Source organism: Callospermophilus lateralis, chromosome 5 (assembly GCF_048772815.1).
Source record: "Callospermophilus lateralis isolate mCalLat2 chromosome 5, mCalLat2.hap1, whole genome shotgun sequence".
In the NCBI taxonomy this organism is placed as follows: Eukaryota; Metazoa; Chordata; class Mammalia; order Rodentia; family Sciuridae; genus Callospermophilus; species Callospermophilus lateralis.
In genome coordinates, this window is record NC_135309.1 from 146,947,409 (window position 1) to 146,962,600 (window position 15,192).

Consider the following 15,192-nt stretch of genomic DNA (forward strand, 5'->3'; position numbering starts at 1 on the left):
CAGAGATATGAAAAACTGTGGTCTATATGTGGAATAAGAATTTTAATGCATTTCGCTATCATATATAAATTTTAAAAAATAATAAAAATAAAAACTTCCAGCTGGGCTCAGTGTGGTAATCACAGCTTTTTGGGAGGCTGAGGCAGGAGCATCACAAGTTCAAGGCCAGCCTCAGCAACTTAGCAAGACCCTGTCATGAAATCAAGGATTGGAAAAGGAGCTCAGTGGTAGAGCACTTGCCTAGCAAGGACAAGTTACTGGGTTTAATTCAAAGCACCTCAAAAAAATAATAATAACAATAATTATACGGCCACTAGTGTAGCTCAGTTTAGAGCACACACTTAGCATGTATGAGGTCCTGGGATCTATCTCAACACTGCCAAAAAAAAGAAAAGTTAAAACAATAATATATATTTTGGTATAATTTAAAAAAAAATCCACAAGGTTATCTTGAATATATAATATAAAATAACTACAAATGGAATGAGAGAATAACTGCTTTTCAGTAGAGAGAGAGAGAGAGAGAGAGTGTGTGTGTGTGTCTATACTATTTACACAGTATATAAACACTAGTTTACAAAGCACTATATGCTGATCAAAGGTCAAACAGTTAATGACTGACAGAGCCATGATCTAAAGTAGCTCAGTCTGGCTCCAAAGCAAGACAATTAGTTCTGCCATGAGGAAGTGTGGCTATCTTCTCAGAAAGGAAAGACAAAAATGCACAGACCCACACAAACAACAGAAAATGAATGCTTTCAAACAAGAGGGAGCATCTCTAGCCATTTATCTATTAGATATCTGAGAAATAACAAATACCTTTTACAACACAGTGTCTGAGTCTCTGTCGAAGACAGTGATACTTTTCTCTTAAAGGAACTCTTATTTCCTCGGGATTCGGAAATGCGTTCACAAATATTTCTGCCACCTTAAGAAAAAAATTTTTGAAATTTCTTTGAGCAACATCATTCTTATTTTTTCCTTCTCATTCCTCAAACATTTCAACTCAAACATAAATGCATATTTATTACTAACTTTTTGATGTCAGGTCAAATCCTCTCTTAAGCATGAGCTTGCTGATGAAAGTTCAGCATCAGCTTTGTCTTTTTTATTTTTTAAATTTTAAAATATTTAATAAACAAAAATTGTGTACATTCAATGTGCACAATGTGATAGTGTCTAATTTTATTTATTTGTTTGAATGTTTACTTATTTATTTTGCAGTACTAGAGATTGGACCCATGGCCTTGTGCATGCTAGGCAAGCAGTGTATCTCTAAACTACATCCCCAGTCCTTTTCTTTTGAGACAGAAATGCAAATCAAAATTACTCTAAGATCCCAAATAACTGGGATTATAATCATGATGATTTGATATACATATACATTCTGTACTGATTACCCCAGACAAATTAATTAACCAGACATAGTTATCATTGTGTAGGAGATGGTGGTAAAGACACAATCTCTCTCATCCAATTTCAGGTAAATAATACAGAATCATTAACTACAGTCACTATGGCTGCACATTGGGTATCCAAAACTTATTCCTCTTATAAATGAAAGTTTGGACCCTATAACCAACATTTGCCCATTTCCACCACAACCCCAGCCCTGAAAACCTGTTCTACTACTCTCTGCTTCCATTAATTCGAATTTTTTAGGTTTTACACAGTGAGACCATATAATATTTGTCTCTGAGTCTGGAGGATATTATACTAAGTAAAATAGGCCAGACATAGGGAACATTAATTTTATTAAACAAAATAAAAATTCTTCAAAGTTTCTAATTCAGATTTAAGTTTATTTTCACCTACAATTACATCACCTTTCTGATTGGTGGCAATTCTCCAATAAGGCTCAAAATTATATCCTGAATAAGTTCTTCAATATTAAAAAACCGAGAGAAAGGTAGCATTCTATAAGCCCATTCCAGTGCACCGAGACAATGCTCCACCATACAGGAATCAAACTCCTCTTCAAAGTCCTAAAGAGATATTGAAAAGATAATTATCTCTTCAGTTTAGATGAATAGAACAGAGTGAATTAAAAAAAAAAAAAAAAAAAAAAAGTTTATTTCAAAGAATAAAATCTTTCATTAAAGAATAATTTCCCAAGTAATGTTTGTTCATTTTTCTTATTCTTCTGCTGGCAAATACCTTTTCTCCCATCACATTTTCTCTTGCTTTCTGATATTGCCTACAATTATAGGATAATTTATCACGGATATGTAGCACCCAGCACAAAGCACAAAGTTCTCTGAAGCAACCTAAAGTAGGAATAAAAACATGAAAAGAATATATGAGTATATACATTAATAGAACAACTTCACCTCTGATGGTTATTTTTTCAAAATAAATGTCTTTATTTTGTTAATTATAAAAGAAACATGTTTATCATAAATACCTTATATGAAAGTCATAGGTTCTTCCAGAATTTTGATGCACATTATTGTATATTTCATGCATATCAGAGTTGATGAAAATTTTGGAAACATAAAGTATAAAACTTACTCTATTTATTATCAGTTTACTCATTTTGAAACTTCATGGGGTTAATATCACCAATATAGTATGGAGTATCATAACTTAACTACATATAATGCAAGGGCTCACAGTACAAGAAAAAGTAATTTCAACTATTCTGCTAACACTAAATTTACTTTCCCTTATTTTAATTAACTATGTCCATAAGTAAGACTCATCTTTTCTACTACTATAGCTAACAGAGCCTTTTCCTGTGGAGGGAGAAAAGTAATCCCCCCAAATTTAATAGTCATTAAAAGCCTTAATATTTTATTTATTTTTTTAAATATTTATTTTAGTTGTAATTGGACACAATACTTTTATTTATTTTTATGTGGTACTGAGGATTGAACCCAGGGCCTTGCACGTCCCCAGAGAGCGCTCTACTGCTGAGTTACAACCCCAAAAGCCTTAATCTTTTTAAATGAGCCTATTTTTACAGTAAACTGATTTTTATTTTAGTGATTAGTATTTTCATTTTTGTTAGAAAGCTACTTAATTTATTTTAAAAATAATTTGCAAAGCCACAAAGTATAGTTAGATGTTATGAAAACTGAGGAGAAAACAGGTCTTCTACAAATCTATCCACCCCAAAGATAAGAGTGGTGGGTAAACACCCCTAAGACTGTCAGGATCATCTGGGGGCAGTTTTGCACTATGATCCAAGTCCATACCCCAGATTCTGATGAATTCTACCAAGGGAGCATGGCCCAATCTGTTGAAAGGCACCAACTGATAAATGCTTCACTATTTCTTATTTCACAGGCATGCTGGGACCGAACTAGGGTCAAGAATCATAAAGTTACATGCAGAACAAACTCAGCAGCTACTCATCGAAAAACATCCCCTTTCCATGTTTTTCCAATTATAGATTGTTATCAGGCTATAAAATCAATTCAGTGAGTCTCAACCATTTAAAAAAACTAGAATACAACAGAAAATAGCAATAGTGTACGGTACATAGTAAGGATGGCTCCTTAAATTTTCATTTCCATATAGTACTGTACTGAGGTACATACAGTATTAATATATGTACGGTTCTAATATAATATCTGTATCTTTTTAGAAGTCGTGGTCATGAAAGTTTGAATACCAAAAAGGTATCATCAACTAAAACTGAATGAGAGGAATTCTACTAGATAAATGACCTGGTTTCCTTAATAAATAAATGGCCTGAAAAAAATAATGGGGAGAGAGAAACTATTATACATTAAGAGAAATTGACATATCAATGAAAATGCAATGTGTAGAGAACCCTGTTTGGTTCTAGATTTGAAAAAAAATAACTGAAGAGGTCATACCGAGATACTCAAGTAAATATAAAACACAGGACAGATAATATATAATGTGAAAGTATTTTAATTAATATTGTTAGGTATAATAATGGAATTGTGCATTCAAAAACTTCCTGTTGTGTTGACTACACATACTGAAGTACTTATGAGTAAAAATCTCATGATATCTTAGATTTGCTTTCATGTGTTGACATCTGGTCGAGGTGGCTAATAAGTACTTGAAAGTTCATTATCTTTTTTGTTTTTTAAATTCTCTATAAGAAGCTTTAAAACAATTTGAACTTTGTTATTTTAGATAACTAGGAATGAAAACTTTTTAATCTAGCCAAATCACTTCTCAAAAACCGAAAGACCAAACTAAGCAAATTAAATAGTGACCCTCAAGGACAAAATTAAACTATTAAAATGTATGTTCAAGTGGCTAGGATTGTAGCTTGGTGATAGAGTGCTTGCCTAGTATGTGTGAGGCATCACAGCATCCTCAGCATCACATAAAAATAAAGAAAATAAAGGTACTGTGTCCATCTACAATTTAAAAAAAAAATTAAAAACACACGTTCCACATCCTAACACACCCAAGAGTAAAATATGTCTCTGGTAACTTATCAGCTCCAAAGCACTTATCCTATTGCATAGTCTCATGTCATTTTAGCACACTTTCTTGCTTTTATTACTGATAGAAGTGGTTGGGAAGAATGTCAGAAGCCCAAAGTTGAATTAGTTGGACCTATTTTAGCAAGCACATCAGCCAGCATAGGGCTCTCTTACTTTGTGATTTTATTATTCTCTGCCTCTGCCCATCTCCCCACATTCACTCCCCTGTCCCTCCCTTGAAATGTATAAAGAAATGGAAAGATTTTCAAACCAGTACAAGTACATATGCATTGATAGCAGAATTATTCAAGAGTCAAAAGGTAAAAAGAGCTCAAATATACATTAAGTGATAAATAAATTGTAGTGTAGCCATACAAGGAGTCTTCCTCACCCACAAGAAGGCATAAATATTAGCACATGCTACAATGTGGCTAAGCCTTTAAAACACTGTGTTAAGTGAAAGAAGCCAGCACTCAAAGGGATACAGGGAGGAGGAAGTGAGAAGAAACTACTACATGGTCAAGAGATGCTCGGAATAGGTAGTGATCACACAACACTGGGAATGTACTAAATGGTACTGAATTATTTACTTTAAAATGGTTAAATTTGTGTTATATTAATTTCACTTCAATAAATTATTTCTTAAAAAAATAAAAATGTACGTTCAAATCTTTATTTCAATCATTTGCAGACTTTTTGGTTTGTTTTGTTTTGTTTTTGAGATGGGGTCTAGATATGTTGCTGAGGCTGATCTTGAACTCATAGGCTCAAGTGATCCACTGACCTCAACCTCCCAAGTAGCTGAGTCTATAAGCACCACTACACTCAGCTTCATGTTTTATTTATGATCAACAATCTCCTAAATGAAATTTTTGTGAATTTAACTCATTACTTACAAAGTCCAAATTTTTAAAAAATACGATTGGATTGTACACACATTTTCAAAGGACAACGGCCTGGCCCTTTCTTTTGTTAGAGTGAATGAGAAGTCTATAAACTAAGCTCATAACAGCTGAGAAAAGCAATTGAAAAGCATTTTGATGCCATTATAGTTTGAAAACAGACAATCTGAGCCCCAGGACATTTATTATTTAAGATTAGTACAAATGTTAAATGAGTTATAAAGGACCATTTTAATCAAAGTCTAGAGAGAACAAGCCTTAATATTAATAGAATGGTAAGAATTAATAATTAAAGAGAAAAATGTGGAATGGCTTCCAAAGTTTTACTTCTTTTTAGGCTTATTATGCAGATAACTGGACATAAGACTATGAATAGGAAATGAATTTATAAAAGGAAATATAATAGAAAACTATACTCAATATAGTCACAAGGAAGACATATTAACATAAAACTATCATTTAACCCATCAAATTAATCTAAAGGAATTATAATATTTGGCATACTATTTTAAGAAATGTAAAATAGGTATATTCATTAACTAAACAATTCTACTGCTAAGAATCTACCTAAGAAAATTATTTTAAAATACAATAAAGGAACCTAATGTTGTCAGAGGCAACTTAAAAGTGCAAAAACTGAATTAAATTTTTAATTTTTGCTAATAGAAATTTTTAATTTAATAGATATAAAAGTTTTTTAAATGGAAAAAATGTTTAGGTAGCATATGTTAAGTTAGAAAAACAGAAAACAAATGATAAATCTATTCTGATAAGGTCAAAGCCTGTCCACTTCATGTTTGGCAGCATACCCTAACTTCAAGAAAATGACCACAGGTGGGGCTGGGATTGTGGCTCAGCAGTAGAGCCCTCGCCTAGCACGGGTGGGACCCGGGTTCGATCCTCAGCACCACATAAAAATAAAGGCATTGTGTTGTGTCCATCTACATCTAAAAAATAAATATTTAAAAAAAAAAAAAGAAAAGAAAATGATCACAGGAAAAGCTTTTTTTTTTTTTTTTTTTAATTGAATCTAGGAGTACTCTACCCCTTTTTTCATTTTTTTTAATTTTGAGACACAGTCCCTTGAAGTTGCTAAGCTGGCCTCAACCTTGTGATCGATCCTCCTGCCTCAGCCTCCCAAGTGGCTGGAATTATAGGTGAGCACCACCAGGTAAGAAAAGCATCTAAATTTCAAATTTAAATAATGAAGCAACAAAAATAATATCATAATTTTGTATTATATAATAAATTCCTGGGGCTGGGTGTATAGCGCAGTTGGTACAGTGCTTGCTTCACATGCACAAGGTCCTGGATTCAATTCCCAGCACCAAAAAAAAAAAAAAAAAATTCCTAATTTAATACCACACTATAATGCATGTACATATGTGGCTATTAAAATTACAGCATTTACTTGTAAAAGCTAAGTAAAATATTATACACCACTCCATACTTTGAAGAGTCAAATCATTTAAAAATTTTGCCAAATCAAATAAATTATACACCATTATTCACGTGTAGGATAATTTTTAAGCAAGTAGTTCATTGTCAACAAACCAATTGCTCTAATGGAAACTTCATCAAGCTTGTGGTCTCCAGTTGCTCCAGGTCTGAAGAATGCTACTCCTCCTTTACAGTAGTTAAGTAAGGACTGGGGGAAAGGATTCAGTGATGGAAGAGAACCTTTCATTCGAATCTGAAAGTAAAAAAATGGCAGTACATTAATCTTGGTATAAATAATGTTGAGAGGAAACTACAGAAGAACAAGGCAGTTAAGATCAACCATATAAAATGGAAAACAGCATGATTCCTCTACTATGGAAGGACAATAGTCCTGAAATCAGCTATTCTTTCAGAAGCTTAGATTACAAATCTAATTCAAGAATTTCATTAGATTATATCTCAAAAGAGAAAAAAAGTTCTAACTAAATCATTTATACTCCCTTGTCACTCAGTTTTGCTTGTAAAAAACAACCTAAGGTTATTCATCCCTGGCTTACCCCACAGTTTAGAGAAAGAAAAGAAATATAGGCATCTAATCTCATTTGAGATATGAGATTAGATGCCTATATATTTTGTGTAGACTCCAAAACCAAAAAACAAATACAAAAAAATTTAACTTCATATATAACTTTTAAAAACCTAATCTACAATGACAGAGGTAGAAAGTCCTCACTTGACAACGCTTAAAAAAATGACTCTAGGCAAGGATCATCAATAAATAGATAAAAGAAAAGGAACATAAGAGACATAAACCTGGGAAGGAAGAATAGCAAATAGCCAAGTAATCACTCTAACTTTGGATGCTTTGAACCCACTTACGGAACAGGTAGACATGAGAGGCGGAAACATGGGGATTAAGTGTGTTAAATCTACACACGGAGCCTATGTGCTAACTCTCAATATGTTTCTAAAGAAACAACTTAATAAAGTCATCCTGGCCCTGCTCTGATGTAAGAAAATGGCCTTGTAACAATATATCACAGGGCCAAGGAGTTTGCTCAAGACTCCTCCTTTGATAAGAGGAAGATGGCCTGCTCTACTTGGAGGGTGGAAAGCTAAATGGCCTCAAGGTCTGTGAAATCAAGTTCTAGACAAAATAAACAGGTGAAAGCCGAGATGATCAAAAGTTGCCTTTAGGTCCTCAACATATCATTTAATCTTATTGTAATTATAAATTTTCACCCTATGGATTTCACTTAGACACTCTTGACTAAGATATACGAAATAGGGATTTAGAAATCTAATACAATCCAACTGTCAATCAAGAGCTAGGAGGTAGTGCTTGGGAAAGACCCTCTGGAAACTGTCCCTTAGCCCTAACTAAAACTAGGACTGAAAGGACACTCACAGAGACTATGCAAAGTCCAAAGACCACACCACACACCAGAATCTCACGCAAGAGATTTATTGTCAGTAGCACAAGGCAAACCCACAAGGCTGTGGGTTGGCACTCACAGAGCAGCTTTATAGCCCACAAGGGGAATTTCCTAAGCTGCTTAGGAGTTGCATCATAAACTGGGGTGGGGCTGATCCTTTAGCAGGCACAAGCAGCATTTTCTCAGAATGGAAACTTTGGAGCCTCTAGATAAAATGGCTCCCATTCTAAAATGGAGAATCTGATGCCAACATTGATCTGATACCAGTATTGATCTGATGCCAATAAGGACAAAATGCCCCACTCCTCTCGTTGAGCAGCAACAACAATCTCCCTTGAGGGTGCTTTTCCCATGCCCTTCCTCTTTCTCTTCTAATAAACTTTGCTAAACTTTGATCACACCTGTGTCTTGCTTGAAATCTCTTTTTAAGACACAAGAGCTGAGAACACACAACTTTCCAGAACACACACTGAAGCCCCAACGGAACAGAGATCTCTCCCCAGAGAGAAGTGAATTCTTCCCACACCTCAGTCCTGAATTGAGTTTATATTATCTTCAATGAAGAAATAAATTTAATTCCCAGGACCGAACTGACTGGACATTTTGTACTATCAGGCAGGATGTAACTAACCTGGAGACCCAGTTCAAAGTTCTCATCTTTTGGCAGAAAGAATCTGCTCTTTTTATGTTGCTTACCATAAATAAGCCTGAAATGTATGGATTCACAGGGCAGGACTCCTTGGAAAAGTGTTATTACAGTATAAGTATCAGTTTATTTCAGTTGTTTAACACAGCACATGAATAAGACATTCCCATACCTTCTGCATGACTTTTCTTGCCCTCCTCAGCTGCAAAATGTACCACTGTGCTACAGGAAAAGAACACCGAGTTGCCCTGAAGAGCAAGAGAACTCTCTGAAGTATTCCAGACACCTTTTGGCGATTGTCTTTTTCAGCTTTTACAAAAAGATCATCTCCATCTTCCTGGAAACAATAAGACAGCCCATTTTAGTGATAATAAAAAAATTTAAAATGCTAAAGAAAAAATAAAGATAGGTTAATGACAATGCTTGACTTCAGGTTGACTATTTTTAAAACTGACCAAAATCAATTTTCAATTAAATAAAGGAATAATGCATAAGCTTACTTCACTAAGAATAGCTGGCTGGGGACAATATAATGGAGGAGCTGGAAGATACAAGCCGGCAGGCACTAAGCCCCACAGTCTCTTACTGAAGTCCTTGGCAGAATCTATCAGATGCTGTAAAGTGTCTGAAAGAATATCCGCATCAGCCATAACTGATGCTTTCAGGACTTCTTGTACTGAACCAAATAGCAGATTTGCATCTTCCTCTTCAATGGGATCTAATAAATACAAAATTTGGTAAAATAGTTAAAATTCTCATTTAACTTCTCATCCTATTTTCTAAATTTTTTTAATCTGAAAAAGTAGATTCTTGAGAATACAATGGTTAATAAGCAAAACATCCAAACTTACAGACAAAAATTTATGAACTTTCTTGTTATTTTAAGATCATAAGCAATTAGAGCATGAAACTTTTTCTAAAACTAAAAAAGAGATACTCTAACATTTAATGTTAGAATATAGTCCTTAGTAAAAAAAAAAAATTGTAGTGGTAGTAATAATATTTGAAAAAATATCAATGGAAAAAACAAATACACCAAAATAATATACATTAAAATACAGCAAATCAACAAATGTTTCTTAATATACAACATTATGACAGAAGATGCTTAGTTGGGTTAATCCTGTCAAGAAGGGAGTGAAAGAGTAATCTTCCTTTCAGTGGTCCATGACAATACTTTTATAATAATGTAATTAATAAAAAAAGCTTCTGAAGAAAATAGAAAATTGCAAAAGTCAGTTGTATTTTATGGCTTTAAAATATGAAAATATCTGTATATACACAGATATGTCCCAGAAGGCAAACTGAAAGGAGACATAGGACAGAACTGGAGATGAAAGGGTTTTTTTCTATTATGAAGTACTTTAAGTACACTATGAACTATGGAGTATAACACTCATATACTTACTTGTCATCCATGTCTGATATTAACATTTCACTATATTCAATTTAGATTTTTTTTAAATATTTATTTTAGTTGTAGATGGACACAACACCTTTGTTTTGTTTATTTATTTTTATGTGGTGCTGAGGATCAGACCTTGGGCACCATATGTGCTAGGCGAGCGCTCTACCTCTGAGCCACAACCCAGCCCCATCAATCTAGATTTTTTAAAAATAAAATATTATATATTGGGGCTGGGGTTATGGCTCAGTGGTAGAGCATTTGCCTAGCATGTGTGGGGCACTTGGTTCGATTCTCAGCACCACATATAAATAAATAAAGGTTCATTGACAATGAAAAATATTTTTTTAAATATTATATATGTAGCTGAAATTCCTTGCATATCAATCATATGCCATCTTTCAGAGGTAGCCATTATCCAGAATTTGCTAGAGACACAACTGAAATTCCTAACAGACAACTTTTCTACATGCTACAAAGTTTAACTTCATTTTCTTATTCTTCAATTCTTGATATCTCTCTATATATTGTTTATATTTGTCTTTATCTCTATATTTATGTAGAGATGTATATATATTACATGCATATTTTATAGATATCATGTATTCATAAAATAAATAAATAGCTCAGATTTATCTTTTCATTAATTGGCTCTTAAACTGGTCTAATAACTTGAGTTTTTGTTTTTAAATCAGACTGAGGCATAATTTACATTCAGTAAAACTCATCCTTCTCAGTGAACTTTGATATATCTGCACAGGCCTGTAAGAACACTTCCATCACTCTACAAAATTCTTTCATTATGCTTTGTAGTTAATTCCTCCCCCACTACTCCTAGGCAACCACTGTTTCCTGTTCTTATAATTTTATTTTTTGTAGAATCATATAAATGGAATCATACAATATAAATCTATCTCCAGGTATTTATAAACTTCTTATATTACAAAATTTATATTAACCTGATGCCAGACTTTATGTATGTAACACACCTGAGAATTGTTTATATTTTGAGCCCATTTCCTGTTTTCCTTCCAAAGAGGTTGGTTGACCTAAAAAACACTGCAATTTTTTCTGAAAAATGTGAGCTGGAGTCATATTTAATGGTAGCTTCGGACACTTTTTTTTGGACCTGAAATGACATCAAATTAAGGGAAATGAATCCAAATTTTGATAAAAGAAAAGCTCAATGGTAGACACTTGCCTAGCATGTGTGAGGCCCTAAGCCCAATCCCCAGCACCATAAAAACAAACAAGAACTAAACAAAAATTTAAGAAATAATGGAAAGCCAGGAATGGTGGCACACATCTGTAATCCCAGCAGCTCAGGAGGCTGAGGCAAGAGGACTGCAAGTTCAAAGTCGTTCTACTTAACAATTTAGTGAGGCCCTAAGCAATTCAGGGAGACCCTGACTCTAAATAAAATACCAAAAGGGCTAGGAATGTGGATCAATGGTTAAGTGCCCCTAGATTCAATCCTCCAAACAACAACAACAAAAAGATGAAAAGAAAGAAACAATAGAATCCACACACTCTATTCACCCTACATACAAAAAACAAACAGTATATTAAGGCCCTCCCTAATTATAATCCTAATACATTTTCCCACTCTTATTTCCTACTGCTATTCTACATACATACTTTATCCAAACTGAACCAAAACTTAATTTTGCCAAATGCCATTGCTCATACTTAGGATGTTTTCTTTGAATGTTTATTTAATTCATCCAAATCCTATATGTCCTTTGATTCCCATTTCAAATGACATCTCCTACATAGTATTTCCTGTCTTTCCCCCACTTGACAATATCACTGTCCCCATGGTACCACTGTCCTTTTCTTACCACACCAACTACTATGTAAATTATAATAATGCTTTGTCCTATTTTCTCTATTAAAGTATAAATGCCTTAAAGCATTGAAACTATGTACATTTAGGTTTATATCTACTAAAATACCTGACGTTAAGCTTTGTACAGAGCAGTTTCTTAAGAAATAAATATAGGGCTGGGGATGTGGCTTAAGTGGTAGCGTGCTTGCTTAGCAAACGTGAAGTACTGAGTTCGATTCTCAGCACCACATAAAAACAAAATAAAGATATTGTGTCCACCTAAAACTAAAAAGTAAATATTAAAAAAAATCAAGCATATAAAATGTGGTGTCATGGTATTTTCAGTTTAATTAAAAATAATGTTAAAAAGAAGAAAGAAATATATATTGAACTAGTGAACTGAAAAACACATAAAAGACACAGCAATGCCATAATATTCTGAAAAGTTGAAAGATCAGATTAATTAATTTAAAACTCAAATCCTATTTGGGATAAACTCTCCCACTGACTATATGTCCTTTAAGGGCATTACTAACACATAAATATGTTAAATGTTTTATTATAAATAAGCAAGCCACTGAGCTATCTAGCATAGTAATCATTATGTTACATAGCGTGTGGCTATGTAAATATAGGTGAAATTAAACTCAAAATGAAGCTCATTGTCTCACTAGCCACATTTCAAATGCTCAACAGTTGCTTGTAACTAGTGGCTACCCCATGCACTTTGAGCACATACAGAATACTTCTATCATTAGAAAGCTCTTTTGGCCAATGCTGAATAAAGAACTCCACATACGTAAACACCAACAATAAGAGAAATATAAGCTACTTTACATGATACTGTTATACTTAAGCTTACCTAAAAATACATACCTCACAAAATTGCTATCATGTTTATAGAAGAGTTGGAAGGCCACGCCAATTGCAACAGATGTCTTCCAGTCTCCAAGTTTATATGCTAACCATATAGCCTCTGTAACCAAGCCACCAATGAACAATAATTCAAGAGCATATTCAACTGTCCACACATTAGAAAGATTCTGGTCTCTAACAATACTGGCCACCTTGGAGTGTTGCAGAGGAATAAGTCGAAGAGACTGCTCTGTGAATAAATTGAAGAAAATGGATATTACAATTACACACATGCATCCAAATTCAAGCCTCCTTACATTTTATATTTATCTCTTTAATTAGTATTTTCTAAACAAGACCATACAAAATGGGCTACAATAATACTAAATATACTAGAACAGTTTTTTTCAACACTGAAGAATATGCTTCATTCACAGCGAGCCATGAAAGAAATAATAGAATTCCTAAAAAATGAAACAGAACAGAAAAGAAACATACAGAATGAATCCATTAACTCAAAATAAAAGTAAATACCATTTAATGAGACATTTGTGTCAGATAATATGTACATAAGTATACATATGAACATGTACCGGGTCACAGTGCACAATTTATTACTGTGGGCTGCTCAGAAATATAAGCCTATTTTTCATATCAGATTATGAAATTTGGAGGGCTGAAATGGTGTTTTATCTGACTTTGTATTATCCATAGTGTTATGCAATAAAAAAACCAATTTCAAATAATAAATATACAAAGTGTTCAATATAATAGTGTTCATTAATAAGAGGCCTTATTGTAACTCAATGGTAGAGTACTTGCCTAGCATATGCAAGGCCCTGGGTTTGGTCACCAGCACTGTAAAATATACACAAGCAAATAAATGAAAGAGAAAGTTTTATATAGGCATGTACCTATACTCCCAGCTAATCAGGGGACAACAATAGGAAAATTACTTAGGCCCAGGAATTTGAGAGGAATTTTGGTAACATAGTGAGAACTCATTTCAAAACAAAAAAAAGAATAAAATGTGTAATATTCAATAACCCCTGAATAAATGACAAGATTCTAGTTTGGCCTGGAATTCAACACAAAGCGGTAATATCCTTTCCACAAGACCTCTGTACCTTTCCCTAAAGTAACTTGAGGCAACTTGAAATATAATGACTACAATGTTATTAAAAAATACATGTTGAGGCTGGGGCTGGGACTGAGTGGTAGAGTGTTCACCTGGCACACATGAGGCATTAGATTCAATCCTCAGCACCATACAAAAATAAAATAAAGGTATTATGTCCATCTACAACTAAAAAATTACACACTAAAAAAAATTCATATTGGAGCTGGGAACAGTGGCACATGCCTGTAATCCCAGTGGCTAGGGAGGCTGAGGCAGGAGTATTGTGTGAGTTCAAAGCCAGCCTCAGCAAAAAGCGAGGCGTTAAGCAACTCAGTGAGACCCTATCTCTAAATAAAACACAAAATAGGGCTGGGGATGTGGCTCAGTGGTCGGGTGCCCCTGAGTTCAATCCCTGGTACCAAAAGAAAAAAAAAATATATATATATATATATGTGTGTGTTGGCTGAGTGTGGCACATACCTGTAATCCCAGTGGCTCGGGAGGCTGAGGTGGGAGAAACACAGTTCAAACCCAGCCTCAGCAATTTAGGCCCTAAGCAAAAAAGTAAAAAGGCCTGGAGATGTGACTCAATGGTTAAGTGCCCCTGAGTTCAATCCCCAGTGCCTCAAATAAATAAATAAATATTCTGATGGGGAATAAAATGAGAAAAGTGTGTTATGTGTATATATGAATATGTCACAATGCATCCCACTGTTACATAGAATTATAATACATCAATTAAAAAATAATTAGAAAGTACACATTGAAGCTAGACACTGTGGTGCATGCCTATATTCCCAGCTACTTGAGAGGTTGAGATAGAAAGATCCAAGTTCAGGACCAGGTCTAGGCAACCTAGTGAGATCCTATCTCAAAATAAAATAAGAGGGACTGAGGATCTAGATCAAAGATACGACACTTGCCTAGCATACACAAGGCCTTGTATTCAATTCCCAGTGTCGAAAAGAAGGAAAAAAAAAACTATGTTGAAAAAATTTTCACTCCTTCACTCAAAATAAAATTGGTCAATGGCATACATGGGTTTCTGACCCCTGAAATGAAAAATGAAGTGATTAGTTTCTTATGTGAACTATATTGGCCAACCCTACATTAGGCACTAACATTAGGCTCTTTGAAAAACATCTGAA

At 34.0% G+C, this 15,192-nt stretch overlaps 1 protein-coding gene across 1 annotated transcript in view; it reads right to left on the reverse strand.

Moving 5' to 3' along the window:
- Cplane1 (ciliogenesis and planar polarity effector complex subunit 1) overlaps positions 1–15,192 on the reverse strand; it is a 133,526-nt gene that overhangs the window by 88,880 nt on the left and 29,454 nt on the right. Inside the window, exons 19-26 of the mRNA XM_076857385.2 lie at positions 12,946–13,174; positions 11,231–11,370; positions 9,337–9,554; positions 9,009–9,173; positions 6,869–7,007; positions 2,158–2,267; positions 1,827–1,985; positions 820–928 (exon numbers count right to left, since the gene is read on the reverse strand). Coding sequence (XP_076713500.2) covers positions 820–928; positions 1,827–1,985; positions 2,158–2,267; positions 6,869–7,007; positions 9,009–9,173; positions 9,337–9,554; positions 11,231–11,370; positions 12,946–13,174 — 1,269 coding nt within the window. The remainder of the gene's footprint in view (positions 1–819; positions 929–1,826; positions 1,986–2,157; positions 2,268–6,868; positions 7,008–9,008; positions 9,174–9,336; positions 9,555–11,230; positions 11,371–12,945; positions 13,175–15,192) is intronic.